Here is a 23,776-nt window from a genome sequence, read left to right on the forward strand (position 1 = left end):
TGCTGCTTAATGAAGAGAAAAATGGAGAAAAACTTCATGTCGAAGCTTACAGCAAAAAAGTTACATTCAAAATAATTCTCTTTGAAACATTTAAAATGGTATTTATTGCTTTGATGTTGCCTTCATCATATTATAATGCTTAATTAAAAATAAAACTACAAGCATCTGAAATTATATTGTACCTTAAAGCTCAAATAGGGTAGTTTTTTTGCTGAGACAAAAGAAAATGTCAGGCTGTTTGATGTTGGGTCACAGGAGAGGAGCACACCGTTGGCACGGATGTGTGTGATGTTGGTTTCCATGGGAATACTGATGTGAATGAAGATTACTTATGGGAATAAGGGCATGAAAGGGAAGCTCCACAGGCTCCAAGGAAAAGTTTGTGAGAGAAATCTATAATTGTGGGTAGAGTCTGCAGTGCTTTCTCATTGTGACAGAGAGCTGGATGGAAAGAGAGGACTCTGCCCTCATTCCTTAAGGATTTGTCAGGGCTGTGCTATCGGATTTCTCATCTGCCCTGAATGGGATGAAGGGCGAGGGCCCCGAGCAGCTGGGCTGTCTCTGAGCTGCAGTCTGACCCTCACTGACTGCTCCACGCTCCTCGTGGGTGATGTCAGTAGCAGCAAAAGGCTTTGTCCTTCTCTCTCTCACCTTGTTCTTTGTGCTTCTCTCTCTCACCTTGTTTTTCCCTTCTGTCTTTCCTGTGTTCCTTGGTTTTGTGTGTGAATAATTCTGTTTCCACACAGGTACCCACCAGACTCCAAGTTTGCAGTCACTGGAGGCCTCCAGGTGCCACTTTAGCTGCTACAGCAGTTGCTTTAAGAAAGAAAACAATGCCAATTGTATAATTTACCTTTCCTACAGGCAAGGCACACAGTGCTGGCCCTATCAACTCTTACAGTGTGGCTTTGGCCTGTGTGGTGCTCTAGGTCTGGCTGCTGCACTCATCTGGTCCTTTGGATAAAGGACAACTCTTTGAAAGGAAAGAAATAAAAATGGTGTCTATGCCTGGATGCTTTGCTGATATCAGATAACTTGTGCTTTGCTTTTCAGATACTATTTTTTTACCCCTACATGAGCACAGGTGTTTTCCAGTGTCAAGGTAAAGTCAGTGCATTAACTGTTACTGTAGGAATGAAAATGAGCATGGAGAGGGGAGCCTGCAAAACCAGTATGCTGCATTTTTAGAGTGATGAATCTGTGTTCCACCAACCTGGGAACAAAGTCCAGATGGTCCCATTCAAAGAGGGCTTGTAACAGAGGCTCTGTCATTGCCAGTGCATAAATGTGTGTCTGCCACACATTCCTAATTGTGACATACCTGCTGTTAAAGCTGCCCTGTGCTCTGGGCTGAGTGTTACCTGGAAGGTACCCACAGCTGGGAGGAGGTGGTTCAGCTTTCTGACTGTGAAGGATGTTGTTTCTTCTGGGGGAATTACAAGGACACCTGTTGTTGCCTGGAAAATAGATTGGAGCCACTGGCTCTTTTCGTTCAGGGCAGCAGATAATGATCCTTGTTTGTGGCTGCAGGTCAATGCTGATGCAAACCAGGCTGAAGTCATTGAGTCATTACCAATCCCAGGAGAAGCTGAGGCCCATTAGGAAGCATTATTTAAGCAGCCTATCCTACAGGATACAGCAGAACAGAAAATACTCTGATAATCTGCCATTGTTTTACTTTTTAGAATTGTAAGTACTTGTTCAAGACTGGAATGCTGACCCTGTGGTCTCCAGTCTGTTCCTGGTGGACAGGGCTGTGAGGATAAACAGGCACCACAGCAGCTGGCACTCATAATCCTGCTTGGCAGCCTCAGCAGAGCAGCAGGAATGTGCATGAGCTCAGACACTGAACAGCTCCCTTGCTAGGGATAGATGTGCTGCTGTGGAGCTCCTTGCTTCACCTGCAGAGTGTCAGGTTCAAAGAAGTGCTGTTAAACATTGGTTTAAGTCACTGCTGTGGTGCTTGGTTGGGCAGGATGCAGGTTGAGAGTGCAAGTAAATGCTTTGCTGTGATTTGTCCTTCTGGTTCCTTTGCAGCCCCTTGGTGTGCTGTTGTTGAGCACTTTTAAGACCCTCACAGCACTTGTTTTTGTGGTTAATTCCATTTCTCATTAAGGTACTGGCAAAGTATCAGGATGAGAGGACTAACCAACATGCATAGGTACTAAAATAAATGGAGAAACCCTCTATCTCTACCAAGCTATGTAAAAATGCACCCATAAGACTTAAAAATGACAAAATCTCAGATTTTTTTGTAACAGAGTGTGACCAGTGTAGCACTGGCAGACTGTCTCAGTCATTTTGTATACAAATGTATCATGTTTTTGAATTTTCTATTTTTTCAGGGGCCTGAGTTGATGAACAAATACGTTGGTGAGTCTGAACGAGCAGTGAGAGAGGTGAGAAAGGGCAGGCTGTGGATAACATTAGATGCAAAGCTTCCTTGGCTTCCAAATTCTTCTCTGCTAATGAGGTTACCATTAAACTTTCTGAAAAACTCCTTCTGGTGTAAGCTTAAAAAAGGAAAGAAGAAAATGAAGCAGCAGGCATATTTAGCTTTCTCTTGCATTGATACATGTTGAATTTGGGATCCTGTGGCAGCTTTTACTACTCTTTTTAAAAAAATCTGTTTTAAGATAGAAGCAACCCAAGACAAGACAGACTGATGTCTGTTATGTGAAACTCTGTCACTCTTGAGGTGTGCAGGGGGTGATAGTGTACTGCAAATGCTTCCTTCCCTTAAAACTGGGTATATCATTGTTGTTTTTTTGTAGATCTTCAGGAAAGCCAGAGCAGTGTCTCCTTCAATTCTCTTCTTTGATGAAATAGATGCCTTGGCAGTTGAAAGGGGAAAGTAAGTAATCCTGCTACAAAAAACAAGACATTATTTCCTGATAAATGATTCTTACACTGTACAGTCACAGATTTATTTACCTTTCTAAAATTATTTTATTAAATATCTTTATTCTTTATACAGAAGGGTAATGTGTGACTTTTACTCAAGCCTATTTAACTTGGCATAAACAGGTAAGCTGATGGAGTTCCTCCTTTCTCATCTCATTAGCAGGAATGAATCTACTGGTTCTCATGCTCTTTGGCTCTTTTCTGTGGTTTTACCTTTTATTTCCAGTAACTTAACTCCTTTCTTTTCCCAGGGTTGTTGCCCTGGCCTAATTTGGTGTCTTCATCAAGCAAACAGTAGGATCATAAGCTACATAACACAAATTTCCAAGGAGAATGCTCATAAAACTAAATTTACACCTATGTTTAAATGTTTTGCCAGACTGGGTAAAACTTCATTAAAAGATTTGGGAACATTTGTGTCCTTTAATGTGTGACATGAAGAAGGGATTATTGTGCAAACAGCTAATAGTATTTTTTTAATATCCTGCTTTGTGATGGTTCCAAGAGATGTTTAGCTCATGTCTGAATTAGAATTATTGCAGTTTTTAGTTGCCCCTACAGCATTTAAGATTTGACAGGCTCTGTAAGTGGACTTTCTTGGGGGATACCTCATTATAAATGTAACTGCTATTGCTGTTGCAATAAATACTTTTATCCTGTTTTATTATGCATGAAAAGCTGCCAAATAGGTTCATTAGAAAGTATTTGTCCTGTTTGAAGGCACAACAAAACTTCAATGTTTTTCTGAGAGAAAAGCTCCCTTAACATCCCTACAGGTTCTTTTGTATTGCAAGAAGGATAACAGGAAAGGATAACAGGTGTCATTTTGATGTTATTTTTGACAAAATAAATTATTTGTGTCACAGGAGGTGGCATCATGTAGCATAGAGCTGCCCTGTGAAGCTGCTGAGAAATGAACATTCTTACTGTTGAAAAGGCAAAATCTGATTGAAGGTGTTTTCCTCAGAGTCCTTTTCATGTGCAACGTGTGCAGCTGTGAAATTTGTGAGCTTCCTAGAAGTGCTATGCACTGAAGCGACAGAGAAATTGCAAAATTGTTTGCTTGAATCAAGCCAGTGGAGGGGAAAAAATATCATCCCCTGCTGCAATTGTTAATGTGTTTAGCTTCCAGAACCAGCACTTCATCAAGATCAAACCTCCAAACCTCTTGGAAGGTTAGGCCATAATACATTTTAAACAGTTTTTTCACACAGTGCCCTGGAGGTGGTGAGTTTGTTTGTTTGTTTGCTTTTTTAGGGAGTAAACAACCTGATTTACCTTACCTGGGACTGTCTGTGGGGGGTAGTGGGCCTGGCACAGCTTGCTGAAGAATGTGGTGTGACCTGCTGCAGTGGTGTTGTGCTGGAGACATCTGGTTTTGGAGCTTTAAAAAGAACAGGGCGGGATGCACAAATATTTCATTGTCAAATGTGAACCAGATGGGAGGTAAAATATGTAGCAGAGTTCTCATAAAATTCATCTGAAATTAAATGGTGTAGGAAACCAGACAAGGCACTTATTAGAAATGGCCCTTTTTAACAGGCTGACTTTGCACAGTAGGAATTTGCAAATGCACTAGAGATGCTAACGATTTGTGGCCTCTGGAGATCCATTTCCTGTACTATTACTGACTGTGCTGAAGTTTTCAAGGAAACACCTGTTTATATTGTCTCCCCATTCCCTCTGTTGGCTGAATTAGTTTTCTTTGCCTTGGCAGTGAAGAGCACTCTGTGATACAGCTTTGTGAGAGTTTAAATCCTTGATAGGATGCTGTGGGCTTTGTGCAGAATGTGCTACATTCCATATCTCCTGGGTAGGCAACCTCTCCTAATCCTACCAGGGTATGTCCAGAAATCCAGAGAATCTGCAACTGTTAAGCTGTGGGAGTAATTTTATGTATAATTCTGATCAGAAATGTAGAGGTGAAATAACCTTGAGTAAATCACTTAATGCTTTTGTTCTTCAAAGCACCCTGCCAAGTATTCATTAACCCATTATTTAGATTTGACTAAAACTTGTGGTTGTTTTGCTCCCAGCCTTCTGTAGAGATCACTAAGCAATCCCTTCTCAGCAGCAGGGGCATATGAACTGATAGATTTTGTAATTAAATGAGTGTACAGGTAGACAAAGAAAGCTAAGGAATTTTCTTGTTTGGGACATTCATGATAACTCCTTTGCATCAGGTAGTGGATTCTGTCACTGCACAAGCCATTGTGCAAACACTGTGGCTGCACTCAGTTATGCCACAGTGTTTTATTTATGACACATTCCCAAGCCATAATTCATTCCATAATTGTAATACATCTAACATGCTACCTAATGTAACTGTCTCGTGTAGCAGTTTTGTTTTACAATGTCTATTTGTGTGTGTTTATTAGTTAGAGCTAACAATAATTTGAAGTCAGCAAAAATTATAGTAATTGTTTTTCATTGTTCATTGTCAAAATGTTTTGTTTGGGAAAGATTATTTCTTATCCAGCCTGCTTAGAAGTTCCATATGGTTTATTGATATGAACAAAGCTCCTGGATTTTTTCATTGTCTGCCCACACCCTCCCTAGTTTGCATGTAGTGGAGTACACACTAATACATATTGATCAAGGAATTAAGAATGTGGGCTGGATACATACCAGTTTTAAAGACAGTTTATGAAAATATTATCCTGCAACTCTGAAGAAAAATAGTTCAATGTAAGGAGCAATTGCTTGAGATAAAAATCTGATTATCCTTGATGCAAGAAGTTGAGAGGGTGATTCTGAATGGTCTTGAGTTTCCAGTGTGGTAGTGAAGATGTAAAGATACTTTGACCTGTGTTCACTTCTGCATTTTGTTCTGTTACTCTCAGCTTCTAATGCTCATGGAGGATTTTCCCATCTCTTTCTGATTTATGTTGAGATGTTTGAGTAAGTTTAGAGAGAACTGAAAATGAAAAACTAGTGGCTCAGTGGCCTGACTGTAGAGAAAAAGGGAGGCATTCACCATGACTGTTTCTAAAGAAAAAATTATAAACCTGCAGCAGAAAAGATGGTAGAAAGTTAGAGGTGTCACATTGAGGTTTGAAGAGGAGAAATGATAGAGAAAGAAAAAACTTCTTCAGTCATGCACCAGGAGAGGTAAACCATGAGATGCACGGAGCCTTTTCCTCTGCTTTGTGGTTCTAATTAGCCTCTGCTTGCACAAGCAGATTATGACTTTTTCTCTGCTTTTCCCATACTTTTGAAAGATGCTGTTATGACTTTTTGTAGGACAGATTGCACTGAAGCAGGACTGGTCCAGATACAGGAAAGTTTGCCTTGAAGTAATCCTGTGCCTACACAAAGCTTGGGAGACTTTACAAATTACACAGCTGCTGAGAGTTATGGGTATTTGTTACCCTCAGTATCCTGACCATGTAAAACCTAATTCTTCTGGCCATTAGGGGTTGCCAAGAGGGAAATGGCTTGGTAATTAGACTTGAAAGTGATGAATGAACTTGGGTCTGTGTAAATGCAGTGCAGACAGTCTGTTTGCTGAACTTCAGAAATCTCCGTGCTTTGGAAATGGGACATTGTTTATATAAGTAGGATTTTTAGGATTTTTCAGCAAGAGACATCCTTTTCTTGTTTTCCAGAAGCAAAGCATTCCCCCTTTAACTGCAAGTCTCTATAATGTAGGATGGGAAATGCTGCAGACTGCTGTGAAAGGCACTGATAAATGCTATTTTCCAAGGGGAAGGAAAAAAAGGCAGACAAGGGACAAAATCAGTTCCTTGCATTTGACATGTGGAGACCAAAAGTTGGTAGATGAATATTGCTAACCTTTTTAGAGGATAGGAGTGACAAAGTGAAGGGACTTTGGTACCAATCCCCTGAAACCACAGCATGATTTAGGGAAAATATGTTATCCTGTATGGTGGGGGAAGGATAGATAGATAGATTCTTAAGCTAAAATTTAAAATACTCACAACCACTGAAAGACACACTGTTTTCACTTTAGCTATTAAAATTCTCAAGTTCTGAGGCTCTTGGGCTTTTAGAAGAACCTGTGAGGAACAGCAGCTTCTCTTCTGTAATGTACCACCTCTGCCTTAAACAGGGATAGTGATTAAGCTTCTCTTTTTAAACCAAGATATCTTTCTGGGATGTTTTAGCTCATATTTATTTATCCTCTACCCTTGAACTTGTCAGTGTATTTTAGTGCCTGTGCAGATTCCCTGATGCAATGGGCAGCGTATGTCATTGAAGGAGCTCAGTGTGTTGCATCCAGTAATGAAACCCACGGGCTGAATTCTGTGGGGATGCAGCAAAAGGGAGAAGTTCTTGGCAGAAATCTACCTTGCACAGGGTGAATTAGCAGTACTGAAGCTGGAGGAAGTATTGTCCCCCTGATGTTTCTCATGCAAAGACAGAAGAACATGAACAAATTATACCTGGAAGATATGGAGTTTCCCCCTGCCGTGGTTGTTATGAGGGACCCAATTCTTGTCCAGCTCAAAGAACTTTGTGTTTCTGGCCTCTGTTGGCACTGATGTCCCAGAACCGGGGGACATCAGCTGATTCCCTGCAACATCTGAGCCATGTTTGCACATGATGGAGAATTGAGGCATTCAAAACTTTCGTGACTGCTGTATGAATTCTTTAAAGTTTTGGAATTTGGTATCCAAACAAATATTGTCTGGGGAAAAAAGCTGCATGCCTAGTGCCAGCTTTTTATTTTAGGCCTAGCAAGGACTGATGAAAGAAGAAAGTTTTGAAACAATTTTATTTTACAGTAAAGCTTGTAATTGGTTTTGGAAGAGTGGTTCTAACAAATTACTCATAGTTCATGTGTGTATACAGCAAATGTCTGCAGTCCCTTTACTTTTAAAGTAATCTTGTTAGTGCTTTTGGCTATCAGGAATTGTTTATCATAATGTGATTTTGAATCTGTGTTTCTTCCTTTTTGTTTACAAACCCCGATAATTTGTAGCTTCCCAGCCTACATTATAATTTGGGTATTTGAAGTCAATAGAGACTTTCATTAACATCAGTGAAAGCAGGACTGGATCCATAAACCGTTTTCTTGAAGTCATCATTTTAATGATAGGCAGAAGGAACATTATTGTAACTAAAATTTATGAACAGTGAACCTATTATACATAAATATTGTTGTAATGAAATTAAATCCATTCTAGTTAGTTACTTCTAGTTCTCAAATACTTACAGCCTAAACTGTGCTTGCTTGCCTGGTAGACGTGATTGATTACAGATTTAAACTTGATTAACTTCCAGGAATGCACAGAGGAGAAATGCTGAGAAAAACAGAATGAAAGGAAGTGGGAAATTTACTGTGCATCAGGTGTGTGCTTGGTTTGGGGTTGTTTTTTCATTTTGTTTCATTGGTTTTTTTTAAGGCAACATCAGTGTTAGCAGAATGGGAGAACTCATGGTGTTAGCATCCTTCCTGTCAGCCAGGCAGTGCTAAGGCGAGCTGCAGGTGTGGGCTAATGCCAGTCTTCCATGGATGTGCATCTGGAATTAGCTGCAAGCAGATGGAAATGGGTGATGGATCACCACCTAGGCACTCAAGCATTTGGAGATGTGCTTGGGGAAAGCCCTCTGGAAGAAAGCCTGTTGATTCCAAACCTGTCTCAAGCTGGCTCCTTTCCTCCTTTTCTCTCCTTTCGCTGTGTTTTATTTTTCTGGGCCTACTTCATTAACTTTTGGAAGCTGCAATAATGAGAAATCTAGGTGAGTGGAAGAGGCTGCTTACACAACCGTGAAGGATAATTAGGATGTGTCTGCAGCTGCCTGCAGGCCATTTGTTTCAAAGTCACCTGCTGACAGCTGAGCACTGTTTCCTGTTTTCACAAAGCTCATCATCTTTTTAGGAAAGCTTACTTGCAAGCTGGAGACCACTCAAGGAGTACTTGGAATTCTTTTATTTTTCTGTGCTCTTCTAATCCCCTGCAAACCAAATTACATGAACTGCATTTAATTGCTGAATTGACAGTTGGCATAACATCATTTTGGCATGGTGGTGACAGTGAAGATAAATATTCTATCCAGACTGAATTTCCCAGACTTTGCTTAGGTTTCCTCTGGGTATCTGTGGTAGTTGAATTTTGTACTTGAGAAGACAGAGAAGATATGAAACAATATGGTGGGTAGTAGTTGATACAGTTGGTGCATTCAGGATCCAACAGCATCTAATTGTAAGGTGCTGATGGAGGGAAAGGTTTAGGATCATCTTCTTGCAGGGTTTTCCTGATCGCACAGGCAGGAAAATTCCCTCCCATAGGGAGTTTTTCTTGTCTGAGGACTGAAGGGGCTTGTGTACTTGTGTGTTTTAGAGTTTGTTTTTTTTTTTTTTCAATGAAGAGTGAAGCCTTGAGTGACAATATTTAAGATTTTCATGCTGCATTTTGTTCTTAAGCTTTTTAACAACATCCAAGCCTGTAGTATCTGTAGTGGTCTTAATAATGATTGTTGAAGTTGTACCATTCACAGAAATAAGTTTGGCCCAGTGTTTTAATATTGGACAAGCCTGCTTTTCCTGACTGGCATGCCAGTGTCCATTCTCATGGACAAAATGCCCCAGTGATGGAATTGTTGCACAAAATTTGATATCAGGGACCATCCTGCAGTTATTGTCTTTCTGGTAATGCTATTGGAGCAGAGAATTTTTTATTTTTCAAGTACTGAGGAAAACCTTAACCTGCCAGAGGCGTGTTTCAGCCGAGTTGGTGAGGGAGAGCAGCAGAAGTGTGTGACAGTTAATTAGGACGGCGGCAGCCGGATGGAAAAGCTGGCCTTGGCAGGTGCTCCTTGCTGACAGCTTCCCCCTGAGCAGCCCCCACACAAATGTCAGACTCAATAAAAATCCTTCAGCCTGTGCGAGTGGGAGTCTGCTGGCAGGGCGCTTCTGTATTTCAGGAACCGTTTCTGTATTTCAGGAACCTTTTACCTCTGTTCACAGAGGTTCACAGAGAGGTGGAGAGTCCTGCCAGCAGGGTCTATTTCAACCTGTTCACATTTTCTTGATCCCGAGCGTTTTGTCATGTCAATGAGTTTTACATTTGTTTTGATAGGAAATTATTTCCAGAGGTTTCAGTGAAAGGGTTATTTGAGATGATACCACATCCACAAGTATTTTGAAAACCTATAAATTTTGATTGTGATTGCGATTCTTTTGTTTGAGGGAGAAAAATAATAAAGCCAGGTTTTATCCATGTGTAAATCTTGCCTGATGGGATGCTTTGGAAGAGAAGGTGGGCTGGACTCTCTTTTCACAAAACCTGCATTATAGATTTCAGCTATGTGGGGATTAATCCATCTGCAGTAATTTATCCTGAATACTTCTCCTGACGCCAGTCTCTGACCTCACAGCTCTGCCTCAGGTAGGGTCAGCTGTGCAGGAGTGGGGTCCTCCCAGACTTCCTCCTGCTTTTGTACCCTCACAGTTGCTGTGATGTTAACAGCTCTCAAAATGTTACTGTGTCAAGATTTCCTGCATTTCCACATCTACAGTTTAGCAGGGTAATTAAATTAAGGTCCTGATTCTGAAGCCAAGGTGTTTTGACAAGCTTCAGTGCCATTGAAGTCAATGGCGGGATGGAGAGTCACTGGTTCTCCTTTGTGAGATTTAAGTGGTGGTGGAGAGACTTAAATACATTTTTCGGTGAAAATGACAGCTGGTGTTGGGAAGCCAGTGAAATGAATATTTTTTCAGAAGTGCTCTAGATGGTCAGATGATGCAAATGTATGTTTGCTTTAGTTCACAGTGGTGATGCTTACCAAATTTCATCTTGGGGTGAAACCGCAGTGACTGCATTCTCAGACTGCTTTTAGTTTTCAAATATTAAAAAATCTGTTAGAAAAAGGGTGGGGGGGGAGGAAAGGAAATTAAATAAGTAAAAATGTACAAAACAAGAAGTTGCTGTCAAAAAAATGCCTATAGCAGGAAGGGTAACATTTAAATGTGATTTCATACATCTGGTTATGTCTGGAAACAAAATCTTCTTGGCTTGAAGGTCTATATAAGCTAGTGAACTGTATGTACTCCATGGTGCAGTGATAGGATCAGGCTGTGGTTGCTTTTATATCCCCTGGAAGAAGTATGAGAGTAGTTTAAGGTGTCCAGGGGGAAATTTCAGTGCCCACTGATACATGAATCCAGCTGGCTTGAATGGTCATTGGATATAGCCAGAGGAGATGGAAATAAAAGCTGTGGAGAGCCCTCTCCTGCTGTATTGATTTTGAAGCTGGTGCTCCTGGTCCATCAGGTCCATCAGTCAAAGGCAGAGTTAATTCAGATTAATTGTGAGTCTTTGTAAACTGTAGAATACATGGTTTATTCTGCCAAAATGTGTATTGGGAATGCCTTTAGCCAAAGTAAAATACCAAGAACAGGTTTGTCTTTCATATTCAGTGCGGATAATCTTACCTGACAGGCTTCAGGAGTCTTCTCTGGTGGTCAAGCTGAGTGCCTGTGCAGGAGTGCACATGCTGTGTCTGAGACTGGTGGGACACTTGCAGGATTAGCTGGAATACCACATAGAGGAGGATTTCTGTCTCTAACTGCTGTGATGACCTTCTCTACTTTTAAAAACTTCATTGAGGATTGTAAATAAAGTGCAGTTGGCAAAAAATTAAAACAACACATAGCCTAATGTATTTCATTAGGGCAGCACCAGCAACTCTCAGGCAGGCTCCTCTTTGCTCACACATTTTTTATTTCAGAGGTATTTCTGGTTGGGGCACAGCTCCTGGTGCACAGAGCCATGCACACACATGGCCCTGCGTGGATTATTGAGGGGCTTAGTTCTGGCTGCCTGGATTTGCAGGCAGGGTGTTGACAGGAAATGAGTTTGTACCAGGACGTGCCTTTGGAGGACCATTTCCAGGCAGTTGTGAGGATGACATCAACATGTGGAGGTCAGCTGGAGGCAGGGGAGGGGGGCCAAGGCAGCCCCTTGGCTGGAGGTTGGTTTTGGCAGTGCCTCCGTGGGACTGGAGGGTTAATCATGGTTTGTTTCTCTGGCTGCTGTTTGCGTCCAAACTCCGGGCAGCCTTAATGAACGTTGCCTGTGTTCATTTGGAAGCCTGCTGGGAAAGCATGGGAAAATGGAAAATCGCATCCTTGCCTGTCACCCCTGGACAGCACCGGAGCTCTCGGAGCTCACCGTGGCTCTGAGGCAGCTCCCAGCAGCTGGGGAAGAGATCTCTCCCTGTGCCTGCCTGGGATTTTTATAGGGTGTTCTGTTCAGCCAAAAGCTAATTTATTGTAGGCCGTGCTAAAATGGTGGGATAGCTTAGTGAACTCTTGACATCAGAAATCCGTGGTGTCATAGGAACTGGGCACTTCTTCACTTCATACTGATTTTGTTATTGATATTTTTTGCATGCATGGACCTTAAAATTATTTAATTCACTTTTAAGTGATAATAATAAATCCCCTAATAATGTCCTAGAAGCCCTGCTATTGTTAGAGCTGTGTTATGCCATGAGTGATTGCCTAACTGCAGTTTTCTGATGATGCCCTAATTGCATGGAAGTCTTTGCAAAGTGCATTTCCCTGTGGGGATTTTCCTTAGAATAAACACTTCTTTAATGTGTTGTGGGTTTTGGTGGTTTTTTTTTGGTTTTTTTTTTTTAGTTAGAAGCTTGTAAGGGAAATGTTTATATTGGGGAAAGATGTAATATCCGTTCTAGCCACCTCTCTCTAAAACTAAATTTTTCTTTCTTTTTTTTTAAGGAAACAAAGAAAAGTTTAGCATCTCCTCCAAAGTCTTCTAGCTTCAGATCATCTCAAATAACATTTTTGTCCCAGTTTTACAATTATTTTCACTTTTGCTCAGCATTTTCTTTTGCTCAGTCCATTGGGTATAAAGTGGAGTAAAATTGAAACTCGTGCAAGATGGGAGGCCTGGATCCCTACTGAGACTAGCTAATGTTACAAAGTTGATTTTAATTTCCTTTAAGCTGTGTGTCTTTCCAAAAGCATTTGCTATCCATGTCCAACACCTGAAGTGTTTTATCACACTCAGCCCCTCTATAAGTCAGTGGGACTCTGACCCATGGGTACATTAGAAATACTCAAATATGGCTGGGGAATTTCCAGTGTGGCTGCAGAAACTCCAGAATCTGACAACCAGGTAACCCAAGTCCCTTCTCTAATATTTCTTAGCAACCTAAATGTTTTACTCTTTTAGCCAACATTTATTATAGCTCCTTTAAGGTGTTTTCCAGACTGGGTGTGATAAGTTCACTGTTGTGCTCTGGAAAATTGCAGAACTGGTTGTAGGATGGGAAAGTTAGGGGATTTATTTGAAGCTGTACAACAGTGATGGAGCCATTACTGTTGCTTTGGCTCTGGGACATCACTGTGGTGGCAGTGCTGCAGCAATATATGTGTATAATAACTGTACAACTGTATTTGTGCACGCTCTGTCTGGAAATAATTGAAGCACTTACATTTTAGTATATTTACTATTTTTATTTCTTGGAAAATGAAAACATCAGGATGATTGTATGGCACTTCTGTGTGTGTAGGTACATGTTTATCTGTATAAGCCTTAAATAGAACTTTTGGTAAAGGACTTTCAAAAAATTTGACATTAAAAAATTATCTTGATCCTGGTCTTGTTTTAAGTATCAGACTTCTTTTTGCTTCTTAGTTTATAGGGATCCAGAAGAACTTGAGAGATTAATTTTTTTTTAAATTGTATTGAAAAGAGCCTATTTAAGGGTAGAGAAGTAAAACCTTCCCCTGTGCAGCAGAAGAGGGAATAGCCCTGGAAGAGCAGTCCCATTGGTGAAAGATGATGGAGGTGTGTGCCTGCCATCCACAGGGGAAGGTTCTGTGGAAAACAGTGAGGTTTTGGTGTGTGCCAAGAGAAGGATTCCCAGTTTCTGGCAAAGGAGGATAAAACTCACATTTTTGGTACAATCTCCAGCTGCTGTCCCTAGCCTCCTTCAGTTTCCCTGCCTCTTCTCAGCAGAGGGAATACTTTATGGATGTCTGCTTAGGTTTTTCACATATTGGTGATTTTAAAACTGGAGTTTTCAGGTTTTTTAGCGTTGGGTTTTTTCCCTGGTAGCTGGAAAACAGAGTTAAAGGACTGACAATGCAATTATGAGGCAGTTGGTCAACACTCAATTTATTCTCACATGATGGAGAGAATATAAAAACATAGAGCAACTCTGCAAAACACATAACTGCCTCATTTTTTATACTGCATAGGGTGGTGTAAGCTCTCACTTGGATGATGCTAAAAATAAAGGTTTCTTTGACTAGTAAAGAAGTGGCTTGAATTCAGTTTTCTTAAAAATATTTATTCCAGATACCCACATTGTGCTAAGTTCTTTACAACCTTCATAGCAGGGCAATAAGTAAAAAAAAAAAACCAACCCAAATCTTGGTTGCTTTGCTGAATACCAAGAAAACCTATGGAACTCAAACTCTCTGATTTGGTTTTGCTCACTTCTTATCACTGATGGCATTTCAGAGGGTGAAGGCAAAAATAAATACTGTATCTTTTCCTTTCTCCTATTTCTAGGAAGGCAAAGATAATGCTTTGACTTTTTATTTTTTCTGTAAATCAGCTCTTCAGGTGCTGGCAATGTAGCAGACCGTGTCTTGGCTCAGTTGCTGACAGAAATGGATGGGATAGAACAGCTGAAGGACGTGACAATCCTGGCAGCTACGAACAGACCGGACATGATAGACAAGGTACAAATCGATGCACTGTTTATATACTATTCCTCTTGAAAAGACCAGATTTTGGTATAGTTCCATCCTCTTACTCTCCAAACTGCTGTCTGATCAACTTAATGATGAAGAGTAGAAGTTTGGAAATGAAGACAAGGCAGAGCAATGGTTCATGTTCCTCACTTTTTTTCCCCCTCTCTACAGAATTTTTAACAGAAAAAAAAAGTTTTATGGTAGCCTTAAATATCTGTTTCCTAGAAGAAGCTTTCCTTAAGCCAAGCTCATTGAACTACTGCAGCAACATTTCTGTCAAACTCCTGCTGTGGTTTTTGCTTCTGTTGTGTTTGTTTATGCAGGAGTTTGCTGGAGTTTGTTGGTTTCATTAGTTACTTCCTTTCAAGGATTAAGTGTCTCAGCAATTCAGTTACCAACTGTAAACAGGGAAATTTCTCCTGAATTCCCACGGCAGCTCTGCTGGTGTGACAAGAACATTTCAAGTTCGTAAAATCTGGAGGGTTGTAACACTCACTGCAGAAAGCATCCAAGCACAAACCCAACCCAGCAGCCCTCTAGAGAATCCACTTTAAAACAGTTTACCGCTGTGGTGTCTTCTCACAGCTAAGTGTAGTAGATGGATCAGTCTGAAGTGATTTCCTTTAAGATATGATTTGTAGTGTTGGTAAGATTCTTTATTCCACAGCTTTTCGCCTTCACAACATTATTGAATTTGATGACACGTTAATGAATTAAGTTTATCTTTTTTAGAGTTTCTTATAAGTTTCTTAAATCTCATATTCTAAGCTGGTTTTGGAATAGTCTTTTCTGTTTTTCTTGGAGCATTCGGACTTGAAATACATGTGAAATGTATATGTTTAAGATATGGTTTGTATGCACATGAAGTCTTGAGAAACAACTTGCATTTTGGCTGCAGAACACAGCCTCTTCCCTTCTGAACTGAAGGAAGCCACACAGCTGATGAAGACCTGACAAAGGCTTCCTCAGAGTTTACTTGTACATTTAGCTGTGAACCTGCCATGGCAAAGCAGAGCTAGCAAAGAGTTTTCAGTAAAAGGTAATAAAACTCATCAGTGAAAAGTGTGCTTGTGCAAGATTGCAACTTTCAAGATTTCACTTTTGTCAAATTGATTTGTGTAGGCACATAGTTTGTGGTAATTGGGGTGGGGCTGTGGCTGAGCCTCATTCCCAATGGGCTACAGCTGTGCAGGACAGGTGAGCAGCATTGAAGGTAAGGAGTGCCCAGGGGCACTGCCCAACCACCAAAGGGACCAGAGGGCACACAGGTGCAGTGCATCAGCGTGAGGGGATAAGAGGCTGGGCTGAAGAACAAGAAGGGCAGATGCCTGCAGCCTTCTGAAGTGGTGTGGTGTTACTCTGTGTGGGCTGAAGCCTTCTGATGCTCTATGGTGACACTCTGTGTATTGTGGCCATCTCAGCTGTGATGTATGCTGTGACAGGTTTGGAGTTTTTTTTGTTAAGTGTCTTTTGGGGTAAGACTAAGCTGAATTTGAAAACATTCTGGTTGTTGAATGGCTGGGAAATTTCTTTTGGTGTCAGTTCAACATTCTACTGTGTTGTCTCCATTACCACCTGGAAGTTGAGTTCTGTGTCATTCTCCCTTTTGCTGGATTTCTCCTGGGCACATGGTGAACACTGGTTTCTCATATATTAGGTTTTATTTGAAATACTGGCAATATTGGAACAGAACTACCATGAGTTAAGGGTGCCACCCTGCAACACAGAGGACTTTAGGATAGAACCTAAGTTACTATGTATTGAACCTACATCAGTCCAGATGTAAATCCAGACCTCTTAGCCTGGGAATTAAAGTTTTCATTTGGATATGATGCATAAAAATGTATTGTATTCTGTACATATGAATTTTATGGGAATAGTGACCTTTTAAGAATGAACAACACAGTTCTGTTATCCAGACTAGACAGGCTGTACCATCCCACCGTCTTCTCCTGGATCCGTGCAATATTTGCAGTGCACAAGTTGTACTTTTTCCCTTCTCTGGAAGAAAGAAGATGATACCAGAAAGCATTTGTACTTCACTAATGGGAAATCTTTCAGTAGGGGTTTTAGTTTACTCTGTAATTGGTGATCCCTTTGAGAAGGTAAGAATTTGTTAAATTAATATTTTACATGGAAATAGTTATGTATGTCAAAAAGTGAATGTCCTGTTTGCATAGGTAGGTATGGTGATTATATAGTAATTTTTGAGGGTATGACTTTTACATATGGTATTAAAGTGCAATGCAGTTTCTGTTCTCTACTTCCAAGGGCTGGGAAAATGTCTGCAATGCTTTTTTTGTGATTATTCTTCAGTTTTCAAATCAAGAAATGCTTGAGGAATGTGTGTTTCTAAGGTTTCTATGCCTGCAAAATTGGTAACAATCCATCCAGCGTTTTAATTTATGTGCCTCCTGCTTAACTGACAATGATGTGATGATTAATCTCTTGTAATTTGCAAACAGCACGTGGGGATATCAAATGTAAGGGTATTCCCCAGAGCCTAGTGCAGACTTCATTATCCCTGCAAACACTACAGTGCATTGCTTTTGGAGGGTGAATAGATTTGAGTCAGACTTTATACAAAGTTATGTGTAATGGGAAACTTGTTTGGGCTTGTCACGGATGCCTATTAATAACTTATTTCTCTAAAATGTCATGATTGTATTGAAATAATACTGCATCCTAAAGTTGTGTCTCATGTTTGTGTCTCAGCTACTTTGCGTCTCATTCATGTGATGCTGGGAAGACTTTGGAATAGTTTCTATTTTCTGTAAGAATACAAACCCAGCACGCACTGTTTTCAGCCATGTATGGTACAGAAAGTGATTTCTCTTGGAAGGGAAATATTCTGGAACAAGATGTTCTGAACATTCTTTGAAAGTGATACAGAAACAAAACACTCTGAGTCAGTAATAATAGTAAAATCTTTCCTTTTCTTCTTCATTCTATAAGCAGAATTGATGAGCAATAACTGGAAAAACTGCCTTTTGGTTTTGGTGACTTACCCACTCAGGAGTGATTTTTCATGCCTAAAATATGTAGCAGTAACTTTATGGAGCTACTTATGATTCAAAGCCTGTTTGTATTTTCCTATGCATCAGTTGTCCTAATGAGAGATCACTCATCCCCACATAAAATTTTTTGAACCCTGTGTATAAATTGCTCAGCTTGAAGTGAAATGTTCTGTCCAGACATACATGTGAACAAGTTTTCAGGTGTGGTGTGACAGATTTCCATGGCAGAAAACCTATACCCACTCATCAGGATTTGTGTGCCCTTGTTTTTCCTTTTCTCAGTGGAACCTGTGGACCTTTTTTTTTAGTGCTGGGCTTACTTCTGGTGTAAAAAGGGTGAATTGTTATCATTACCTACCCATGCAGATATCTTTTTTCCCCCCCTCTTAAACAGCGTTTCAAACTCCATTAGCAAGGGTACATAGGGAAAAAAGGGAGACTGTCAAATCCCCAGGGACCTCGGTGAATGTTTTAGCACAGGAAGCAATATGCACGTTGGTTTTCCCTCCTGCTGGGTCACATTTGAATGTCAAACACTTTAGCTGTGATGTAAAACACGAGGTGAGGCACTGAGTGAAGGGATGGCCCGTGGTACAGGGTGACATCCTGGTGCTCCTGACAGCTTCACTTCTCCTTATCTTGGGGTGCAGAAAAGAGTATCCTCAAATATGCTATTTGCATAAGAATGACAGGATGTGATAGGACAAATGAAGATTAATGGGAGGCTGTGCTGTCAGCATTGCCCATTGTCTCCAGATTGATGATGGTCTGGATTTTGTCTGCACTCATGGGCTTCAGTGTAGTTGAAACTGGAAGCTGTCCTGGTACCAGAATACTGAAGAGCTGAACCTTTGCAAATGCTTTGTTAGCACAGGAGGGCAGTGCTCGGCTCCCTGTTTCCAACCATCCTGCTTATTGCTATAAAAACATGTATTTTGCATATTGTGCCGGTGCAGGGGATTTTTCCTGCCTCCTTTTGCATGTTTATTTTGCTTTTAAAAAACTTCCTGCTCCCTAGCCTTCCTCCTTACTTTTTTCCTCTTCCATCACCTGCAAGTTTTGCTGCTCCTTATATAAGCTTTGTTGACTTCATTCTATTAAAGTGTCTTTGAAATTCGCTTATTTTGTTTAAGAGTCATGTGAATAACACTGAGTTTTCTGTTCTGGTTGCATTAACAAAATAAAACAGAGCTGCAGCTGATGTTCTTCCTAGCAACTGCCAAGCATGAGGAAAGGGAATAAAACTCCCTTCCCTCATGCTTCAGTTGGATTTGAAGGAGTCTTCTGGGCAGAGAAATCAAGCAAAGATTTATCAAACTGATCTGCCCCTCAAAATGCTGATTGCTATGTAGTTATGGGACAATCTTAATTTAAAATGACTTGTTTTGATGATAAGAAAAAATGCATGATAGAACCATTTGGCAGAATCAGTAAAGAAATTATAATTTCTTGCCTGCAGCAAAAGTGAATAATCTTTCCTCTTTAAAAACATCAAAGTTCACTTATTCTGAAGGCTCATGGAAGAAATTCAAATATTTAAGTTTGCAGTTTTACAGGTTGAAAGGAATAGGAAAGTATCTTGCACATTTATTCCTTATTGTCTGGAAATGTGTATGTGCCGTTACAAAGCAGGTGATGCAGTGGCACAATCTTACTCCAGTACCACATCACGTATTCTCCTGTTTACATATCTGCCTGTTTGTGGTTTCTGTTTTGCCCAGATACATCTCACTAAAGGTTATTCCTGTGTTACAACTCTGACTTGGTAGGATTTCAGTTTTCCCAAGTGTTGTATAGGACTGTAGAGTTAGAAGGCACATAATCCATCATGTGTCTTGCAGGGGTAGGGAATGAGCAGAGGGAGGAAAGGGGGATAAGTCTCTTGCTGCCATTTCTCAGCAGTGAAGATTTCATTCAGACTTGGAGGACAGGAGACCCAAGATTGGGTGCTTTTTAGAAGGAAATGGTGCAGGAACATTTAACTTTCCCACCTCTTGTGTTCTTGCGATGCAGTATTTCTGAATAGGAATTGAAGTATGGGAATGCAATCACCACATCTCTCCACACTGCTGAACCTTTAATTATTATTTTACTTTAAATGCTGAAATGCCTCTCTGCTTGTCAAAGGACACTCCTCATAGTCTTCTAAAACCCTGGGATTAAAAACAGTGAGATTTTGTGGGTCTCCTTTTCAGTCAGCCAGCACCTAGAGCATTTACGTCATCTTGTCCAGGTGCAAGTATGACTCTTTGAAATTACAGAAGATGTGGGATTTCTTTTGAAGACAAGATTGTTCTGGAGCATATAATAAATTTTCAGAAAATGAAGCTTTAGGGAAAAATGATATCAAACTACATGACATTGAAAAGAGGTTCAGATATTCTAAAATACTTCCACAATTTTGGCACCATCACATTTTCCATCAATTGGTTTTCTCTGGTATGTGTTTGAGTTTTTCCTCTTAATTTTCATAAACTTGCAACTCTGACTGGGACAAAGAGGTGCTCTGGAAAGTTTTTTAGAGGTTCAACTTTCCCTTTATTAATATTAGATCTTAACACTTTAGGGTGATTTGAAGCTTATTACCTTTACTTAAAAAAAAAAAAAGGAGCAAAAGAGTGAAATTATTGGGAAGTTTTCACATTTTTTTTCACCTGCTATACTGAAATGGCTGAATCGATACAGTTGATGAGCAGTGTTGTTTACTGGCTGAGACCTCCAGATTTTGAGGCTGGTTTACATAGAGAATCCATGGTTTCTAAAGATCCTGACCACTCTTAGTGTGCCGAGGTAGTTTTGGAGTTCATATATATATATTTGTATCTCTTTAAGTCAAGAGCTAGGTTTTAAGATTCACCTGAATCTCCCTGTCTCCCTTCCCCTCCTCCTCCTTCCTCACAGATGAAAACTTTGTTTTCTCATGAGCACAGCAAATAAAATATTTCCAGGTGTGCAAAAGTGATTTTTGTTTCCAACTATTCGATTGTCAGAGTGCGGAGGGCTGAGTAGTAAATCAGCCTTAAGGCTGCTATGGTTTTAAAAACAAAATCTTAGTGGTGACAGCTGAAGAGCACAGTGACTTTTTCACTCAAGATTTATTACTTGCCTGAAAAGAAAGGTTGGAGGGAAAACTTGTTGGTCTGCATATTTTCTCCTTTAGCTGATATACTATAGGGCCAGGACAAGTTGGCTTTATTTTGTCTGTGAAAACATACATTTAGACAATATATGTAAAAATATAATAGTTTTACTTCAAATAGAACAGAAGAGTCAATTCACCCTTCTCTTGTTGTTTATAGTGGAGAGCATTCCTTGCATCAGCTCAGTCGTGTGTTTTAGCATCACTTATACTTTTATAAACTTCCCTGCAGCACATGCCAGAACATTTACTTCAAGGTATCAATGTGTATTTATTTCATTCCAGAGATGGAAAGGTAAAGGCCATGAGCCAAAGTTTGTTCTTACTCAGACCTCCTGCCTGGAGGTCACAGAGTCCAGCTGCGGTACACAGAGTGCTAGCCAGCCTCTGGACACAGTGGGAACTTGGAAAGGCTCTTGGATTCATGTCTGTTGTGTAAATGCTGTCCTGGTTCAATGAGTCTGTAGCTGTGATAGCAGGTGTGGTTTTGGAGGTTTGTGGTTTTTTGTTGTGTTACTTTTGTTTATCTTTTTTTTTAACAGTGACATGGAAATTATGCTGTATTTCTAAGATAACATGGGAACATCTGGGGTTAAAATGAATAATACCTCTAAAAATGAAGGGCATGTAAGCAGTACACATAGAGTGGGTGTAAATTCATCAGTGTTGGGTTAGGTCAAGTCTATTCTTCGTGTAGGTTTAGTGACAAAGCAGAAAACTTTCTCTAGAGAAGTAACACTGATTTTATGACTAAGTGTAATGTACCTGTACAGCAAAGTACAGAGAAGCAAAGTGCAGCAAGGCACTATGGCACTATATTCCATAGTCAGTGTGCTGGATGGCATGAGTCTTGGTTATACTTAATTAGCTTCATTAGGGTGGTGATAGCAGTTAAAGGAGAGATATTCCAAACAGCCTTGGGTTTTAAATATTTACAGGAGTGACGCTGGGAGGAATGTAAGTGTAACACTGAGAGCTGCAGACGCTCGAGGAGGGGCTGCAGTTAGGGTATTTGGGCTGTAGCCACAGAGACATTTAGAGCTTGCTTTGCACTTGGTCTTCTGCCCAGCTTTCCTCTTTGTGGATGCAAAATGCACAGTGTTTGTCCAGCTTTTTGTGTATGCTATATTAAAATAGCATTATAAGGATGTTGTGTTTGTCAAGTGCTCATGAGTTAAGAACTGGCTACAATCTTCATTCATTCAGTGTGTGCATCGTAGTGCAGGCTCTGTTTACATTAATTAAAGATGTGTGCATTGTGCATGATTAATTAAATTGCATTCCTTTAGAAAATTATTTTTGCAAGTCATTATGATTGCCTCTACTTTAATTACCTTAATACTCACATTTCCTTGCTTTTGAGGGTTCTGATTAACACTGTTTAAAATCAGATGAACCATTGCTAGTTTCTGGGGGAGAATTATCAGGTTTCATTGTTTTGTGTCATACTGAGATCTTTGTGGTTATTGGCAGTGCAGGACCCTCTGGGTCTGCCACAAAAAACTTGTTTATTTGAAATGTGTGATAAATTGACAACATTAAGCTCTTTTGCTTAATGCTTTGCTGATTTTATTTTTGGTGGTGTCTGCTGTACAAGAATGGGACTTTTGCCTGTTATCCAGGATGTTTTCTGACAACAAAAGAATGCTTTTGCCCCACTATCCAGACTGTTGAATTTCAATGTGTTTTCTCTTAATATCAGACTTTTTGTTCTGGTGTCTTCTTTCTCCTTTTGCTTGACTGTATTCAAACAACTCCCCGCAGTCATTTTGGGAGCCTAAATCCAGTATGGGCTGCAGACTCCTTGAGCCTTGGTAGGATCAGTCTTTGAGTGGGCAAAAGTTGGAAAAGGTATCTACAAAATGTCAAGAAGCCTTACAAAGCCTTTTCAAATTGAGATGTTTCAAGTCCTCTCTAATGTGGTCAGGTCTCAAGACCTCTCTCCAAAGGTTAGGGTGAAAGAGTTTTATTTTTTATTAATTTTTTAAGAACTGTAAATAAAGCGACATTTTTCCTGGTCTCCTTCTCATGCAACAGCTGAAATGTTTTGACTGGAGCATTAGAAAACAAATCAGTCTAAGGCAGCCAGCCAGCTTGGAAAGGACAAGAAGGTCAAAGCTCGGGATAGCATAAGCTACTAAATAGATTATTTTATAATATAAAATGTTGAGTGACTTCTATATTAACTGTTGATAGTTATCTTTCCCCTAATAGGGTAGGGAGCTGTTCCAGTAAAAAGGGTGAAATAGGAGGCCTGGCTTTGTACAGGTCACTGGTTTGGTGTCAGTCAGAACCAAGGGCAGCTTGGGAGGATGAGGTGGCCAGCACACAGTGCCACTATTTGGTTGCACGCTTAAAGATTGTGAACTTTTCACTTTTCATTTTAGGTTTAGGAAACCTCTGAACCTCAGAGCTTTATAATGGGCAAGCTGAAATACAGTCAAGCTCTTTACATCAGTAAAAGACTCTAAAGAACAGCTGAATTTAGGGATTAGGTGCTATGCACTTGTTTCTCAGTAAGGATTTTAGTAATCTTTTATTTAATGTTCTTCATGGATGTTAGATGCCATCATTAATCCTTTCAGTTGGTTAGAACCATTTCTTTGTGAAATTTCTGTGGGGAGAAGGAAAAACAGGAGATCACAATCAAAATTTCCAAGAGCTGGTTTTTAGAAAATTTTTATTGTGTTAGAGGAGATCCAGCTTTAAATTCTATTTGCTCCATCCGTGATGAAAGCTGGATGTCTTGCACATGTGCTGCACATAGTTTCAGGGATGAATGGAAACACCATTCCTGTGCAGTATATATAACACTGAAAGACAATAGGTTTGTTCAGGAAAGACAGCTTCTTTCTCTAACAACTTAGTTCAATTCTTAAAGCTGAATGTGATAGTGTAATAATGTAGCGCAGGAGGAAAGGGAGCAATCTGGAGGTGACTGATTAATAATGTATCATTTCATAAGGTGTGTGGAAGGATTGATGTGCCCTGAAGTGCAGAGCTAGGGCTCTCCCT

General features: G+C 40.2%; 1 protein-coding gene across 1 annotated transcript in view; it reads left to right on the forward strand.

Annotated features, from left to right (window-relative positions):
* The window catches only part of SPATA5 (spermatogenesis associated 5), a 161,764-nt gene that overhangs the window by 34,171 nt on the left and 103,817 nt on the right, over positions 1–23,776 (forward strand). The window contains 3 exon segments of the mRNA XM_030946841.1: positions 2,346–2,399; positions 2,775–2,854; positions 14,467–14,593. Of these exon segments, the coding sequence (XP_030802701.1) occupies positions 2,346–2,399; positions 2,775–2,854; positions 14,467–14,593 (261 nt within the window).

This window comes from Camarhynchus parvulus, chromosome 4, assembly GCF_901933205.1.
Source record: "Camarhynchus parvulus chromosome 4, STF_HiC, whole genome shotgun sequence".
Taxonomy (NCBI): Eukaryota; Metazoa; Chordata; class Aves; order Passeriformes; family Thraupidae; genus Camarhynchus; species Camarhynchus parvulus.